The following is a 17,750-nucleotide window of genomic DNA, read 5'->3' on the forward strand; positions in this document are numbered from 1 at the left end:
TGTGTGTGTGTGTGTGTGTGTGTGTGTGTGTGTGTGTGTGTCCGTGTTCAGCCGTGTGTGTTGCTGTGTTTGGGTGTATTTCGGAATGAATGCACACCTGTGGCAAGAGTAAGGAACTGAGCCCCCACTCCCAGTACGGCACACAGCAGGCTTTTGTAAGGGGGAAACCTGAAGACATCAGTGTGTATGATCTTCCAGCCATTGTCTCCCTGGTCCAGATCATCACAGCCGCCCTCCTCCTCCACATTGTATCTGCAGGTGAGGGGAAAAAGGCTTTCTCTCAGGATGTTATCATGTAGGAGACGTCACAGGTTTCACCTTTAACTGAGATGAAATTAAGGTGGGATTTTTTCCTAATGCAAAGAGTGCACAAAGAAACACATTATCTAACACAATTTCAGGAGAACACCTGCTGTATGCAAGACAGATGTCAGAGGGTCAGACTTATGTCTTATGTCTGCAACTATAGAATATCCAAAATACACTGTACCTAGACTTATGCATAATTTCCAGCATGATGTCTGACAGACAATATGGAAGATTTAAATGCCACAATGTATACATTTAAGGCCATCATATTTAAGAAATGTATATTAAACTGGTAACCTATCCTACTTGAATAGAAAGTACAATTACTGTCTATTTCAATTATTGACCAATGTGGTTAATGTCTTTACAACTAATCAAATGATTTTGTGATGACATTTTAAATTGTCTAAATTGTGAGAAAGGCTTTTAAAATTCCCCAGACCAAAAGGTGATGTCTTCATATTGCTGGTTATGGTGGACAAATTGTAAGAAAAACAAGAAAACAAAGATATTCCAAATCACTGTAGATTAATTTTCTGTAATTTGACTAATATATTATTGCATTGGTAAACAACTAAAATGTAACATAACTATATTTAAGATATTTTAATAGCCTTTATAGCCTATGTGTTTTTTCCCTAAGATTTCTTATCCAAAGTGATGCTGATGTTGCGTTGAAGTCTGAAGTGCGTTGAGGTCATTCAGTATAACCTATTAATATTTAAGTTGTGGAAGATTCATTAGCTCAAAGATACATTGGCTCAAAAAATAACCACTTTAGCTCCTTTGCTAACTAACCTGGCAAAGTCATTTTTAAGGACCCGCATAAGGATGATGATGACGAAGCCCAGCAGCAGCACCACCAGCACCAGCGAGTTAATGATGGAGAGCCAGTGGATCTCCAGTGTTTTGGGGAAGAACGAGTAGTCTCGTAGGCGCTCGGATCTCCGGGAGTGAGGCAGGGGGGACTCGAACCAGTGCACGCTGTAGGTGTGGGTGACCGTCAGGCTGCCTCCGCCCACTCCGACTACGCCCACCGCTGCACCCGCCCCCTCCTCCAGGGGAACAGGTTTGACGTCTTTTACTGAGACGTTAGCGAAGATCACGGAGTCGCCGTTGTACTCGATGTTGAAGTCTAGGTGAGTCCACAAACCCACCTGTTGGAGGTGGGAGAAAAGGGAAAGGGAGAGCAACAAAGACAGAACAAGAGAGAGAGAGAGAGAGAGAGAGAGAGAGAGAGAGAAAAAAAAAGGTGAGAAATTAGAAGAATCTGCTTCAAATATTTTCCAACCTTTCAGAAGCACAAATAAATGTACCTTGTGACTGTGAGGCAGGAAGCCGCTCTCCTCTATGTATCCCACAAAACCCCAGATTGGAATGTCATCCAGGACAAACTCAAAGTAGAACAGCTCCTCGATAGCCTCACGAAGTTCGTCCACCTGACACACACAAAACATATCCACGATCAAATCCCATGCATTTAAGGGCCCCAGCCTTTTAATCATTTTTAAACTGCATTACAATAGACTAGCATATCCAAGAAAACCATTCATCCGAGGAAATTTTAAGCACTGAGAATTATCAAAAGTACTTGCAAAATGTGTTATGTAAAACGATCCTTGTCTTGCATCATCTACAATCCACTGACCATTTATGACGTACAGTAATTTCAATTGAAAATTGAGCCATTTAATAAGTATATCCATTCATCCATTTTCATCCGCTTATCCGGTGTCGGGTTGCGGGGGCAGCAGCTCCAGCAGGGGACCCCAAACTTCCCTTTTCCAAACCACATTAACCAGCTCAGACTGGGGGATCCTGAGGCGTTCCCAGGCCAGGTTGGAGATATAATCTCTCCACCTAGTCCTGGGTCTTACCCGAGGCCTCCCTCCCAGCTGGACCTGCTTGGAACACCTCCCTAGGGAGGCACCCAGGAGGCATCCTTAACAGACGCCCGAACCACCTCAACTGGCTCCTTTTCACACAAAGGTGCAGCGGCTCTACTCTGAGCTCCTCTCGGATGACTGAGCTTCTCACCCTATCTCTAAGGAGACGACAGCCACCCTCCTGAGGAAACCCATTTCAGCCACTCGTACCCTGGCTCTTGTTTTTTCGGTCATGGTTATAATAAAGTACAAACAGCATAAATCCACTTTAAGCCCAGAGTATTGAAGCCTAACCCATTATGTCCAGTAGAATAAGTGTTAAGTGTTACTATCACGGTCTTCTGTAAATAAATACCTGTTTCTCTGAAAGAGTGAGCTTGCAAAGTGTTTTTTTCTCCACGTTCTCTCTGAATCGGATGTCATATAAGGACTCTGCCATCCTGTCACCATCCAACACTTCTCCTAGACTCAGGGACTTGTGATGCACCTGAAGAAGAAGTGTTACAATATGAGTAACAGAGTGTAAAAAAGCAGCACAACGCATCAGCTGGTCACAGTTCTGTGAGCAAGTGATTTCAAAACAGATGTTGTTATAGAAGGCAAACTGAAAACAAAAACACAACTGGCTTCAATCACACTTCATCACTGCGTGCTTGGTGTTAAAGTACCATATCCCATAAGGGTGGGTCATAAATACTGTAAGTTGCTGCTATTGTAAATTTTGGAAAGCACTGACTGAAAAAAGGTCAATAAATAATAAATGGAAATTCAAAAATACATTTGAACATATTTTTTCTTGTGAAGGGTTTCTTTTAATTATTCTGTATTCATTAAAAAGTGTTCATGAATTTTGCAACGTTCCTAACAAGCCTTCATCAGTGAAGTCCCAAAATAAAGGCTCAAATAAAATCCCTTTCAGTGCTACGTCCTGCTCACAAGTAAAGTCAAGTAAAAAATGCCATCTCAGAGCCATCTCGTTGTTCCCTTTTTTATAATCATTTTAACATTTCCATTTTGTTGCCAGATAGAGATACAGTACCTTTCAGATAAACACATTTTACAAGAAATGTATGAGTTATCCTTACTATTAGTGTCTACATTTAGCATGACAAAATATTCTACAGTTCCTTTGTGGATTTCAGTAGCCCATTAATACACAGCGCAACAGAACAAAGACTGACCTTCTCCGGCCTGCAAACAGGCAGGGTGTAGTAGTGATATGTCTCCTGGGGGTTATGATAAGGGCCCACTTTGTTGACATAGAGAGTCACGTTCTCCCCCTGCTTGTAGCCCACTGCCCAGCCTGAGAACAAGCACAGGATCAAGACGCAGTGCAGGCCCATCGTCCTCTGGCAGCCACCTGGCCGGTGTCCTATTCCACACTGCATAACCCCTGTTGCAAAGATGGACAGTTCATGAGGGACAGCTGTGCTATTTAAACGAGACTGTCTGTCCTGAGACATACAGTATGCCTCTCAGTTCAAGTCAAGAAATTAGGTCATGTCTAGGCCACTTATACATAATATGTGAGGATTTATGTGTCAAGTGGAACATTTTATGCAATGTCACTCCCTCAACAGTCTAACAAACACAGCAGGAACTGTGAGAAACTGCGCAACCACAATTAGTTACAATGTATTTCATCAGTTGTATTAGTCCAGAGAGGCTTTTTGACTATAATCAAATGAGCTCTGTCAGCTATTTTTTAACACTACAAGGGTCTCCCCAGAACTCCACAGTTAGATGTTGCTTATACTTTCAAAACAGAAACACCGTTTGTACACTGCATACTAAACTTGCATGCACATTTTTATTAACACCACATTTTGAAGGGGAAATGATGATGCAACAGAGAATTGTTTCTTTTTTTCTTTGAAGAAAGCCCTGCATGTAAACAATGACCTACCATAAATATGTATGAAAAATCAATAGAATAGCAAATTGTGTCCTCAGCACCACAAAGAAAACTGGTCTCATCACTTTTGACGTATAAAAAGGAATGTAAGAGGTTGATCCATGGTCAGCACTGACTTCCCATTACCGGTCAAATGTCACAATGCAAAATGTCTGTGTTTTAATGCAATTAAAATCAAAAAAATGTCCTGTCTGTGTTCTGTAGAATTATGCTGACTTTTAAATGTTAATGTTAACAAAAAGTTGGAATGCAGATGGTGACAGTAGATTTGAGTTTAAATGTGAATGCCCCTGAAGGAGAGTGTATGTGGTTACTAAATAGTGGTCTTTTTTTCTCACTAAGATATAGATTTAGCTGGTTTCTGATCAGAGTAGCATACAGCGTGACCCAGGTGTGCTCTGTGTTGAGTTTCAGCAAAAAGGTGAAGTGTCAAGAAGCTTGTCAATAATCAATGATATGCCTCTTTAGAGTAGCATCCCACCTGCCGCTCTGGATCTCCTGAACTTTTGTAGGGCCAGGACAGCCAAGGTTTTTGTTGTTGTTGATGTTCTTTTTTTTTCCTTTTTCTTTTAATCTGAGTTAAATCTAAAAACCGTGGGGGGGGGGGGGGGGGGGGGGGGGGGGGGGGTGTTCTCAGAATTATATTAGCCTGACAAATAACAGCAGCAACTGACAACTATAGCCAAAGCAGTCTTGCTTGTAAAAACTATTTGTACTGACAGTGAGTTAAGTAAAATAAATGATAAATAACTGGACTTAGTGGACTGTTCCCTAATTTGCTGCACTAAGACAAGGGAAGATCAAGTATGTTTGTTCAGCAGGTTCCATGAAAATAAACGTGATGTTAATGAGGGGCCTCACTGATTCACGTCAAACTTATCTAGCCTACATCAACACAGCTTTATTCCAAAGAGGCAGATTGCTTTTTCATTTTCAGCCCCGACTAATGAAGACAGCAAACGACTACATGCAAGAGGTTAGAACGACCTGCACTACCAGTTTCATTGTTATGTTACACTCACTTCAGTTCCAATGCTGCAGATCCAACAAAACCTGTCTGTCCGCCGGATTCCTCGGACTCCAGGCCCCGACAGTCTCCTCTGCTCCGGTATGCGCAGATGATGGAGCTCAATGTAAAGATTTACAGCTAAACATCTTGGAAATCCTCGATGAAATGTCCCAACGTATTATGCGTTCATTGCGATCATATCCGGGTATACCAAGTACTTTTATTGACACATGCGACAGTAGAAGAGGGGACCGACTCCACGTCACCTTAAAAAATAAAAATAACGACGACTCGGTTGAGTTTTCCGGAGTGGGCGGAGAAACAAAAACACACCTCCAACGTTACCGGCTATTCGCAGTCGGTTAAATATCCCTCTCACAAGCCATTAGAAAATAATGTGGTTTACTTTTGTGCTTTAACGCCTCCAAAAAAACAACATTTAAACCGTTTGAGCTACTATCTAAGCGACTCTATTATTGTGCTCTTTTGACCGGATTTCCTTCAACCTCAATGAACCAATCGAATGCCCTTCCTTGCTTCCTTGTTAGAACTCAGACCCATTTAATCATACCTGCACTATCGATGCGCACTACTTCAGCGTCTTTGACGATGCCGTGCTCGATAGATTGATAGGCTATGCCTTCTATTTGATTTCCCGCGAAAGGGACGTAATTCTTCGCGCTCGAGACGCAGGGGACAAGTGCACAAAGTCGAGTGTAACAGCTAACTGGTGAGTAGAAAACGGTAACACGTAATTAAACATAAAGCCAAGGCATACCGGTATTGCGCTAAAAGCATCTACATTAGGAATAGTTATTTGTGTTTTAGCCTTCCAGCTAGTTGTATTTATGCAGCTTTGCCTCTGTAAGGCAAAGCTATGCTTGTTATGGTTCGGTCCCCGCAACCCAGATTCCCTTAAATAAATCGACAATTTAACGTGGCCGTCTTTTCACTGTAAATCCACACTCATAGAACAAGCTTACATTATGTTTTAGCTATTGCCAAATACTTGTCTTTAATTCGGCATGCATCCAATAAAGCAACACATATGTAAACAAAATGTAAACATGTAAAATTGGGTCGTATTGTTCTCACGTTTTTAACAACGTTGGGGGATCTCAAGTCTCATGTAAGGTTACCTGTTATTGCCCCCCTGAGTGTGGTCAGGATGATGGATGTATATGATTATTGAATAAAAAACTGATTTCGTTGTTTTTCAGAATTTGGTGATTTCAGTTTAACTTCAGCCCAACACAATGGGAATACACGGACTTGCTAAGCTGATTGCTGACCAGGCCCCCGGTGCCATCAAGGAGCAAGACATCAAGAACTACTTTGGTACAGATCTATTTCTCTACATATTGATGAGGCCTGCATAAGAAGTGATAATTGGATCAAATGAGAGTTTAATGATCTCCTTGGCTAAATCGGATATGGAGATACAACAAAGAGTGTAGGTGTTTGTAATTCAATAAAGATTAATAGAACCCGAGACCAGATAAGTTAGTAGTTAAGTTACCCAGCAGTGTATCATAGTGGTGTACTAATAATTTAAAATTGATTGTTTAAACTGTTATTTTTTGTCTTGTATTAACGAAACCCTAGTATGACTTAACAAATCTTAAGTACTTTACTAGGGCTGCACAATGTAAGGAAAATCCGCAATAAAAACCGCTGAAGATCACGATAACCATATTACTTGCTATAAATAAACAGATATTAAAGTTTACCCAGTTCTGTGTTTCTGTTGCTTTCAGTATTCTGCTCAAATACAACACATTTTTTGTTAAATTAAAACAAATGAAAGGAAATCATTTCCAACATTCTTTTATTGAACACTTAAACATTGAATTGAATATAAAAGGCACCACTAAAAAAGAGATTTTGCAGTTTTGCAGCTTTTTTTCACGCAATGTGTGTATTGTGGCTGTTGATATGGCGATAATGATAAAAAAAAAGATATATTGCGGAGCCCTATACTTGACACTAGTTTATAATTGATACTGTTTATTGATCCCAGTGGGAAATAACAAGCATTTATAATATTTATAATGAAGTGATTGAAGGTTTGCGTCAATGCAAAGCATTGTTTTGATACCCCTGCTGCTTTTAACATGCCAAACTGGTGTTCTTAACTTTTGCAGGCAGAAAAATTGCTATAGATGCCTCCATGTGTCTGTACCAGTTCCTGATTGCTGTGCGACAGGATGGGAACCTTCTGCAGAATGAGGATGGCGAGACAACGAGGTACAACCCCCAACAATACAGACAGATTGTGATAGTAGGGGACACTTTAGAGCTACAGTTCTGGGATTAATCCTAGACTAGGTCGCTCAAATCTTGACACAAGGCTGAAATATGGCTGTTACCTGCTCTTTTTCTTAGCCACCTGATGGGAATGTTCTACCGGACAATCCGCATGCTGGAACACGGCATCAAACCTGTGTACGTGTTTGACGGCAAGCCCCCACAGCTCAAGTCTGCAGAGGTTAGTATGGGCTCCGACTTCCTCTGGCGCTTTTTCCCCCTCTAAATACTGTTATAGTAGCAGTCAGATTGGTCTTTTATTGTTGTGTAGTATTGCTGTTGATTGCATTCAAAAAAATGTACAAAGAAATTAGTTTTAGAAAGTATAAAGAAGCACTGTAGAAAGTTTTGTTTGTGTTTTTTGTTTTGTTTATTTATTTATATATATATATATGAGGGTATGTGTGTGTGTGTGTGTATATGTATGTATGTATGTATGTGTGTGTGTATATATGTATATATATGTGTGTGTATGTATATGTATATATATGTATATGTATATATATATATATATATGTATATGTGTGTGTGTGTATGTGTATATGTATGTGGCTATGTATGTATGTATATATGTATGTATGTGTAATTGTGTGTATATGTACATGTGTGTGTGTATGTATTTGTGTAGGTATGTGTATATATATATATATATATATATAGCAACATAATTATAAATATTGTAAAGCAATGCAAGAATTAAAGGGGTAGGAGTACATAAGTTTTACTTCTTCCTACTCCTTTTCGCACATGTAATAGAGGGATGTTAAAGAAGGATACTTTGTTTGTTATGTTTCTCTCCAATTTTTTTGTTTTATTATTTCTTTTTATTATTATTTTATTTGTATACACTTTCTCTTGCATGTTCGAAATAAAGATATCAATCAATCAATCAATCAATCATTTCACCTGTAATCTTAATCACTTACATCAACCAACAGTAGAACTGTGGCATGAGGATTTTCTGTAATCTGTTGTTCGATAGATTAGTCAAATACGCTGTCTGTATGTGTAAATCATTTATTTTGCAATAGAAAGAGGCAAATATGTCACACAAAAATTGTACAGACTTACATTTGCTGTCATTCCCTCATTTAAATAATGAATTGGGTTTGTATTTTGTAAGCCACGCCTCCCTTCTCTTGTTTCATCTTTCTCTTCCTCTCTTTGCTCTTCTTGTCACCCCCAGCTGGAGAAGAGAGGGGAGAGGAGGGCAGAAGCTGAAAAGATGCTTGCTCAGGCACAGGAAATGGGTACAGTTATTTTTTCACGTTACTAAACAATAATAATGAGAGGTGCAAATCTGGCTTTATTGTGCTGTGTTATCATGTAGGCCCTGACTGCCAATGGGAGATCAAAATCGAAATCTTTTTGCCAATTAACGGATGTGTAAACCAATGTGATCGGTGTCATGTATATATGTTATATATTAAGTTTTGTTTACGTGGTAGAGAATGTAAAAAAGACGCTTTACTGTATTAAAATGTGGGCAAAATGGTTTGTCTCCTCCCAGGGGAACAAGAGAATATTGACAAATTCAGCAAGCGTCTGGTAAAAGTCACCAGGCAGCATAATGACGAGTGTAAGAAGCTGCTGACCCTGATGGGAGTTCCCTTCATTGAAGTAAGAGCCACTCTCACTTTGCAACTCTTGCTGGCTTTAAGAATATTTCCACATTTGTATTGACAATGTTTTTGCTAACTTTAGGAAACATTTCAGTTTTTTTCAGTGCTCTTTCTAGAGCTGCACAATTTTTTTTGAATTGTGATTTTTTTTTTTTTTTTGACTGATATTGCGATTGCGATCTTGGAGGGAAGGATTGTTTTGGTATCATTATTCTAATTTTCATTAGTCTGTAGGATATGATTTGTAGACTGGGACATCTCTGCCGCACCACAATACCTTATTCAGAATGGTTTGACACATATTTTGCCATTAAGAAATATTGCGCCCTTCTGCAATTTGGATATATCACTAGTCCATATTGCGATTTCTATACAATTGCAATTAATTGACGCTCTAGCTCTCTCTAACATGTTAGTGTCAGAAAGGCTTAAAGGGGCCTGAAAGATGGACGCCTGGGTAGCTCACCCGGTAGAGCGGGCGCCCATATATAGAGGTTTACTCCTCGACGCAGCCGCGAGTTTGACTCCGACCTGTTGCCCTTTGCTGCATGTCATTCCCCTCTCTACCCTCTTCCAAGCCTGAGCTGTCGTATAGAAATAAAGGCCTAAAATGCCCCAAAAATAATCTTAAAAAAATGTAATGTTAAACATAACCAACAAATGTTTTTTCTTTAAATTGTGCCTTTAGGAAGGAAATGTTCATGAATTAAAGTACATTTGAAGTGAATGTACAGTGAAATGCCTCCTGCTCTACTATATGCCTGGTGATGTCAGAGAAATCACTTGCAACAGGAAAGGAATGGGTTATTAATCTGTGAAATGTAATTTGATGTGTTTTGTCTGGCAGGCTCCATGTGAAGCGGAGGCCACCTGTGCTGCTCTGGTGAAAGAAGGGAAGGTCTTTGCCACAGCAACAGAGGATATGGATGGGCTGACCTTTGGGACAAATATCCTGCTCAGACACCTCGCTGCTAGTGAAGCAAAGTAATGTTCCACCTTCTTCCCACCATCCCGGCATCCTTCTTGTAGCGGAGATGTCCTAAGGACATCTCCTATTTTGGTTCTGGCACATATTTTGATACCTGTAAATTAATCTTATTTCTATATGTGATAATGATGATAAAATCAATTTAAAGCTATAACTTGTTTGGGGGGGGGGAAATGTGGCCAAATTTTCTAAGTTCATGTGTTCTATTTTAATGATGGCAGTGTTGTTGGGTTGTCCAACCCACTCTAAATAACACAGGAGAAACACTACATGCTACAAGTACTACAGCCATAAAACCGTTTGAAAAAGAGCTGCTGTCCCCTGTATGTTCTCCTTTGTTTTATTAAGGTGGTAACACATCTCAGTTATTATGAACCTAAACATATGTCCATTCAATCCCTTTAAATCATTGTGCATATTTAAGGCTTGAAAGAGGAGACTATATGCTGCTTGTTACAACACATAATAGTTATGACAATGTATTCCTTAATGCACTTTATAATACATCAAGGGATTTTATTTGTTTTAGGAAACTTCCTATCCAGGAGTTCCACTTCAGTCGCATCCTGCAGGACATCGGCCTGACCAACGAACAGGTAATGTTGATATTTGTTTTTACTTTTAGAAAGGTGCAGCACAATATTTACGCAGGAGTGTACTTTTTTTTTATCCGAGGTAAATTATAAGAACCTGTTCTGCTTTCATCACGCTGATTGTTCCTTCTGCAAGCTGTCACCCTACAGTGCGATATTTCAGTGAAATTCACACTCGTCCTGGTAATTAGAAGTGTAAACACCGGTGGAGCAGGAACAACATTGATATTTTGCGCTTTCTTACATTGACTCCTTTTTCTTCCTACGTTCCATCCTAGTTCATAGACCTGTGTATTCTGCTGGGCTGTGACTACTGCGGCACCATCAAGGGAATTGGCCCCAAGAGAGCTATTGACCTGATCAGACAGCACGGCTGCATTGAGGAGATCTTAGAAAACATTGACCCCAAAGTGAGTTATTATGTCTCTTACAATCCAGAAGTTCTGGCAGTTAAACAAGGAGGTTGGGTTCTGATTCTTGGTGTGTCTCTTGCTTTCCTTCACGCAGAAGCACCCTGCTCCCGAGGACTGGCTGTACAAAGAAGCCCGGGGTTTGTTCTTGAAGGCAGAAGTAGTGGATTGTTCCACAGTGGATTTGAAGTGGAACGAGCCGGATGAGGAGGCCCTGATCCAGTTCATGTGCTCCGAGAAACAGTTCAGGTGAATCATCAGAAGACTCTTTTCAGCGTTGTGCTGGATTCATCTTCTTTGCTTGCTTATTGGATTTCTTGCATTGATTATCATGACGACATCTGTTGTTCCAATAATGACATGATCAGACCAGCTGTTTATACACCATCTGATTACTAGACGGCACTGCAGAAAGGCAGTTTATGGCTCTAGCATCACTAAAGCACACAGCCTTTCCATATATTATTTAAGGTTTACAGCACATACTAGAGTCTGTTCAGGATGAACTCTTTATGAGACACAGACAGTTTGTTTTGATCCTCACCATCTTCTAAATGCTGCTTTGGTGCAGAATAACACGGCCGTTTCAAGTGATTGATTTCATTTGGGAATGTGTGTGCAGTGAGGACAGGATCCGTAACGGCTGTAAGAAGATTCTGAAGAGCCGACAGGGCAGCACACAGGGACGACTGGACTCTTTCTTCACCATCACGGGATCTCTATCCTCCAAACGAAAGGTACCTTTAGAGCAACTGCAGTGCAGCTATGTTTTTCCAAAATGATTAAATCATTGCCTTTTAAGTTATTTTTAATCTGACCACCTATAGTAGTATGTCATGTGCAATATCCACTGTCAGAATCTAAATTTAGTTTACTGTAAAAAGTAAGCAGAGGTGTTCTGTAGGCTGCTTTATTATGTGTATATTGTCAATTTATTCTTACAGTAGGTAGTGATTTTGTACTTCGTTGATTTATTCCTTTTTTTGCATTACTTAGGAACCTGAGCTTAAAGGATCAGCAAAAAAGAAGCAGAAGACCGGAGCTACGCCGGGCAAATTTAGGAAAGGAAAATAGACTGACCATAGGGCTCCTATGATTCTTTTGGGAAGTAATCTTTGTAATTAACACCTAGTATAAAATCCAGCATAGGGCACACAGTGAGGCAGGGGGAAGCTGCAACACAATAAGAGGTTGGGATTAGTTCAGCTGAACAACTGTACGTATCGACCAAACATGATTTGTTGATGTAAAATTAAGAAAAATCCAAGCTTAGCATGTTCTGATGAGTGTTTTATCAAAGTGTATTTTCTGTTATTGAATAAAAGTTTTCTAAAGCAATTTATTAGCCTTTTGATTTATCCACTTGGTAACTTTATTCAAATGACAACAGCTCTCCAACCGCCGGGACGAGGCTGACTTTACGTCCCAGGCGCCCTGCATCGTGGCCCTCAGCACCTGGGAGATGCTGCTTATTGTTCTGGGCTGCGATCTGAGATTTTTACAGCTGGTTTAGATCAAGACACTCCAAACCAGTGAAGGTAAGCTAGATGAGTGGGTAAATTTATTTAGATTAACGCTGGACCAGAATGCACTGCAGCCGCATTTCAGTTTTTGTTGACATTAAGGGAGACAGGTTCACTGTCTGAACTCAAACTGTCGTTTAAGTTACATAGTATGCGTCTTTATCACATCAGCAGGCCCCGATTAAGGTTTTGGAATGCATTCTGGGAGTGTAGTAAATTGGAGGCAAGGTAGTTTGCAGGTAATTGCAACAATGACTTCTTTTCCCCCTCAAACATTTTTTCCCATCCTAACAGCACACATTCATCTGCTGAAACAAAGTTGATCTTATAAACAAGTTCACTGAGCAATAGCTGAGGGTTTAAGGAATGAAAGTCATGAAAAAGAGCTCTTGGCCTTAATGTTTCGACCTGTGTGAGAGTTAGATTCTAAGGCAACTAACACAAGTGCTACAGAAATAACTTGGCATATTGCAACCATTTTGCAGAAAGCACTGAGCTATGCAGTGATCAAAACTGTTCTCATTTTCCACAGGACGCAGGAGAAGCAGACTACGTCAGGGATTGAGATTCAAGCATCAAGCAAAGGACAAAGATGTCTTGTTAAACAATGGAATCATACTGTATATTATGTTTCCAATGTGTTGGTGTGCCACATACAAGGAAATGGATCACATCTTATTTTCAGACCAGCGAATATCAAATTAGTTCTTTTAATACGCTTGGAAAGACAAACAAGATGACACCAGATTTGGGTGAATGTTATTTTAATGTAGAATTCCATTAGTGTAAAAGTTTTTGGTTGTCTGCCAGATTTAGTTTAGTTTTCAGTATAACAATAAAATAAAACCGTATGCCACATCCAACAATAAAACAGCAAAATAACCCCTCCCAATTCACTGCCTATGTCAGTATCAGCGCATCACAATGATAATCCACAATAAGTGAATTAATAGACTGTAATTCCATTAAACGGTGCTTGATAAGTATTTATAAAGACTGGAATGAGTTAAAAAAAGATCCCCAGGTGTTAGAAATCTTGGATTTGAATGCTGAAGCGAGAACTTGATTCCTTGAGCTTTAGGCAGGACATATCTGTCAGCCATTGTGAATGAGTGGGTGGGGCAGGTTCCCTCCACCTTAGAATAGCTTGCCGGGCCAGAAAATAGACAAAAGATTTGGGGCATCCTTTATCTACAGTTACTCTAACCTCTTCAGTGACAGTAAGAGGAGCAGTTAGAGGCTTTGGTTCAAATGTGATGTTAAACACCAGAAATAATGTTTGGAAGACCTCCATCCAGACCTTGCTGAGTATGGGACTTGACCAATAAATATGAATGAGAGGCTTCAGAAATCTTATGCATTTAACGCAGAGTGGGCTAATGTCAGGGTACATTGTTTGGCTGATGTGATATGAGCCATATGAACCACTTTCAATTGGACAATGCAGTGGGAAGCACAACGAGAAGTGGAATTAACCAGTTTAAGAATGGAACTCCATCTGACAAAAAGAAGCCCAGGTCTTTTCCCCCGTGCTGCCTTGAACTTGTCCTCAGGGGCGTGCCTTAAATCCAACAAGACAATTCTCTTTTGAGATGGGTTTAAAGAAAGAACTAGATCAACAAGGGAAGTGTCTGTTGATATAGAAGAGCTAGACATCTTAAAAACACAAAATGTCGTTAAGTATAAAGCTGTGAATTAAAATCTCTGGCATTCATTTGCAATTTTCTCATTATTTATCGTGTGTGTAAAGAGCGCAACACAGCACATACATCATAATTGGGGAGAAAGGCTTGAATAAAACAAGTTGCTTTACTTACTGCACTGGGGTTAGTAGAAAATTGGTCTAAATGGGGATATAACCCACAATTGAAATCAAGTAGAATTGATGTGTTCAGGTCTGGAAGTAATGAAAATAATTGCTTGAGAAAAAAAAAAAAAAAAAGGAAAGGAAGAGTGGAACCCCAGCCCTACTCAACCGGTCAAGAGACGGCCGTTGTCCTAGCTACGAATAGGAGTTTCTTGCGTAAAGTAATTCTGTTTTGAATAGTTTAAGATGAAAAAAAGACCTCTTCTTTTAACAGGATGACATTCAGGATCACTAGATTAAAAAAAAGAGGTGTCTACTTGTGCATGAAAAATAAAAAGTAAAGTTGCACCATACATACAATGTACCAAATGTCAGGCTGAAAACTAACCAACAGGTCAGTACAGGTAGAAAGTGGCTAGTGTAAAATAATGTGCATAAATATATTGCTCAAGTGTTACTGGCAGTGACAACCCCCTGGACACTGGAGAGAAAGGCACGCATGTCCGTTACTGATGAGGTAGAGGCATGTTTCAAAAAAATATCAAATGTTTTTATTTCTAATAAATCAAAAAAGGCAGCGGCTAAAACTGCTGATAGAAAAGAAAAGGGTTAATTAACAAACTTCCTAAAATGGTAGGGTGGGTAAAATTATTACAATTATGTAAAATTATAACAATGTTAAACAGTCTTGTAAGTCTTGTAAGACCGGTTTAAAATAAATTTTAAGGCCTAAATAACCTTTTAATCACAGCAAAATGGTGCGGTCTATATTGTGTCCCAAAAAAAAGATGGCAACCTACTGTGAAAGAAAACTAGATACAAAAATTAAACAAACGTACATTAACCCAGTTAGCAAAAGTGCTCATGTTAAGCTTTTCATCATTTTCCCCCTTTCCACAGACAGACAGTCCAACTCTTTTTTTTTTGTGCATCTTGTGTTAAAGGTTTACAAGGTGAAGAAGTCCAACATCCACCCCAAAGGGACTTACCATCTCCAACAGGAAACTGTGACAAAGTGGGTTTGCTCACCACTTGTCCCATACAGGTCATTAGCTATAGTAAGTAAACACACAGTCACAAGTTAGTTTCAGTTCTATTTTATTAGGTTGCAAGTTTAAACATGGTTTTCCTGTGTTAATACTTACAATTGCTTGTCCCTCTATTCAGCTCCACCATGCAGGACAATTGTTTGGGGAAGAGCTGGCCTCAGCATTTCCTGTTTTAATAGGGTGGTCATGGATGACATCACCGGGCCAAACCAAGTAGAGGGGTTTCTTTCTTTATTGGAATGTGTATTGGTTATTATACAAAAATGTGTGAATAACCCTGACCTGTTTTCTAGTCAGTGGGAGAGGAGCGAACTGGTAACTAAGTTCCATACGTTACAGCTCTGTTGTAGTGTTGTAACTCACTTTTGGTCAAGCCTTTACTGCCGTGAAAAATGTGTCATTTTGCATCACTTTGTAACACATGTTATAACGTTCGCCTAGCTGCTAACGTAGCACACCCTTAAACCAAGCTAGCTATAGCGACGACCCAAAGAGTTCCAATAGTTGTATCACCATGACCAGGAGACATTTTAATAGAGCAGAATTAAGACGTTACATGTGAAAGAATCATTTGTTACCATTTAACTTGCTCTGAAACATGCTTGTCAGGGCCCGCCCTACTCGACTTCTGACTGGCTAGTAGTCCTTACTTGGGTACTGCGCATGTGCAACTCCCAGCAAAGATGGAACGGAAGTGTGATGCCTCACTCTGTAGCTAAAACAGAGAGCTCAACACACAGGGTGAAAAGGGGAGCCGCAGCAATGTCCAGTACGACAAATGTATGGTGTTTTCTGAAAAATAAAGCATGTGAATCTTTTCAGGTACAACCTCTAAATACAATTATGAACCTGAAAATGAGCATAAAATGTGTTCTTTAAACAAAGAAAACTAAAAAAAACCTACAATAAAGGGGCAGTACAATAAATGCAAATCAAACCTAAACTAAATGAACACAAAAAAATAAGTTAACCAAAAGCAAAATCAGACCAAAACAAACGTTTGAACTCAAAAATATGAACTTTCAGATTTTCAGTGAAGAAGCTTGTCACAGAGCAGAAAGTGTTCAGGAGAGTATGTTTCTGTGTGGATGAGGGCTTATGTAATGTCGTTTTACAGTGCAGAAGTCAGTGACAACATTGCAGTAAATTATTATATTAGTATATTAGTAAATTATTATATTATATACGTGCATAGGTAATATATATAGGTAAAATATACAGGTAAAAATTTGTATTAATGTGAATAAAGAAGCCAAGAAAAGATGGAAAAAATCTCCAAAAGGCATCAAATGACAGATTAGACATTCATACAACATTTCACAAAAAGTTAGATTTTATTTCCATCATTTACACTTTCAAAATAACAGAAAACAAAAAAATGGCATCTGCAAAAGTTGATGCATGCATTTACATGATTTCCTTACTCACAGGATATGAGCAGTGGCAAAACTGTTTTAGTCCTGTTGGTCATGTGATATAGCAGTTCTGACACCCAATAAAGTGAACTGCGATTCTTTCAAGGAAAGTTCTCTTTCTTTCGTACCACAGCGGCTAGGTGGTTAGTTGCAGCTCTGCTAAAAACAACTAATTTCCTCATTTCATTCTGGAATCAAAACTTCAGTTTTTCTTATTTTTTAGCTGTGGGCTCGTCTGGTAAGAAAACATTTGACTGAACTTTAAATTTGACTGATAAAGCACAGCTCTGTGGATGTCTTGTTACTTATAATAACAAAACTGAACTGTCGTTGTACGGGGTATGTTTCCGGCATGAAGTTGAAGCAGGGAAGTCGCTTTTAAAGACATTGAATGCTTTGTAAAAACTGAATAAGTATATGATTAAGACTAACTAAAAAATGACCAGTGTTGTGTGTTTGTAAATCCAGGGAGCCAGTTTCAGTCTGTGAATATGCTGACCGACAACATGTTACTGACAGTTTTCTTTGTTTCAGGTGAGCTGTGTGTTACTTAAATCATTTACATTCTTCGTTTAGAAAAAAAAAAGCAGAAAGACCAGAGCAGATCGTTAGTTATTTTGTTCACATTCTGATATTTTTTAGTGTGCACTCTAGTTACATGTGTGTGGTCCAGGTTGCTTTGCATAAAAAATGGTTGTCATTCACTCTGAGTTTTATACTTTAAGTGAATTTTCAAGCCTTTACTTTGTTACTTTTACTTGAGTAAAGTACTTCTACTTTTACCAGAGTATTTTTAACACAAGTATTAATAGTAGCACTTGATTATGGGAAGTGAGTACTTTTGCCATCTCTACGGATAGATAATCTAATAAGCTAATTTTGCAATTGTTTTTGTCCTAAATATTTCTACTGAAATT

General features: G+C 39.2%; 2 protein-coding genes and 1 long non-coding RNA gene across 5 annotated transcripts in view; 1 reads left to right on the top strand and 2 right to left on the bottom strand.

Moving 5' to 3' along the window:
• The window catches only part of tm9sf1 (transmembrane 9 superfamily member 1), a 9,329-nt gene extending 3,728 nt beyond the window's left edge, over window positions 1-5,601 (bottom strand). The window contains exons 1-6 of one of the 3 annotated variants that reach the window (XM_032503850.1): window positions 5,133-5,601; window positions 3,377-3,588; window positions 2,551-2,682; window positions 1,626-1,748; window positions 1,108-1,466; window positions 98-252 (exon numbers count right to left, since the gene is read on the bottom strand). In XM_032503850.1, coding sequence (XP_032359741.1) covers window positions 98-252; window positions 1,108-1,466; window positions 1,626-1,748; window positions 2,551-2,682; window positions 3,377-3,583 — 976 coding nt within the window. In that variant the 5' untranslated portion in view covers window positions 3,584-3,588; window positions 5,133-5,601. Of the gene's footprint in view, window positions 1-97; window positions 253-1,107; window positions 1,467-1,625; window positions 1,749-2,550; window positions 2,683-3,376; window positions 4,102-5,106 lie in introns of those variants that run through there. The other 2 variants (XM_032503849.1, XM_032503848.1) reach the window with 2 other exon arrangements.
• Window positions 5,602-5,683: 82 nt separating this feature from the next.
• fen1 (flap structure-specific endonuclease 1) lies at window positions 5,684-12,318 on the top strand. Its single transcript, XM_032503862.1, has 12 exons — window positions 5,684-5,849; window positions 6,340-6,457; window positions 7,264-7,366; window positions 7,505-7,607; window positions 8,613-8,676; window positions 8,937-9,046; window positions 9,896-10,032; window positions 10,566-10,632; window positions 10,908-11,039; window positions 11,137-11,288; window positions 11,662-11,776; window positions 12,036-12,318. Exons 2-12 carry the CDS (start codon window positions 6,376-6,378, stop codon window positions 12,111-12,113), a joined length of 1,143 nt encoding a protein of 380 aa, XP_032359753.1. The 5' UTR covers window positions 5,684-5,849; window positions 6,340-6,375; the 3' UTR covers window positions 12,114-12,318.
• LOC116672195 (uncharacterized) lies at window positions 8,731-15,375 on the bottom strand. Its single transcript, XR_004327495.1, has 3 exons — window positions 15,284-15,375; window positions 14,376-14,378; window positions 8,731-8,740 (listed from the first exon to the last, which is right to left on the bottom strand). It is a non-coding gene; the product is annotated as an uncharacterized LOC116672195 (long non-coding RNA).
• Window positions 15,376-17,750: the final 2,375 nt, after the last annotated feature.

This window comes from Etheostoma spectabile, chromosome 22, assembly GCF_008692095.1.
Source record: "Etheostoma spectabile isolate EspeVRDwgs_2016 chromosome 22, UIUC_Espe_1.0, whole genome shotgun sequence".
Classification (NCBI taxonomy): Eukaryota; Metazoa; Chordata; class Actinopteri; order Perciformes; family Percidae; genus Etheostoma; species Etheostoma spectabile.

Coding starts and splice junctions, on each gene's coding strand:
- fen1 (XM_032503862.1), top strand. CDS start 6,376: ATGGGAATACACGGACTTGCTAAGCTGATTGCTGACCAGGCCCCCGGT. Junction 9,047..9,895: donor TGGGAGTTCCCTTCATTGAA/GTAAGAGCCACT, acceptor TTTGTCTGGCAG/GCTCCATGTGAAGCGGAGGC. Junction 10,633..10,907: donor TCGGCCTGACCAACGAACAG/GTAATGTTGATA, acceptor GTTCCATCCTAG/TTCATAGACCTGTGTATTCT.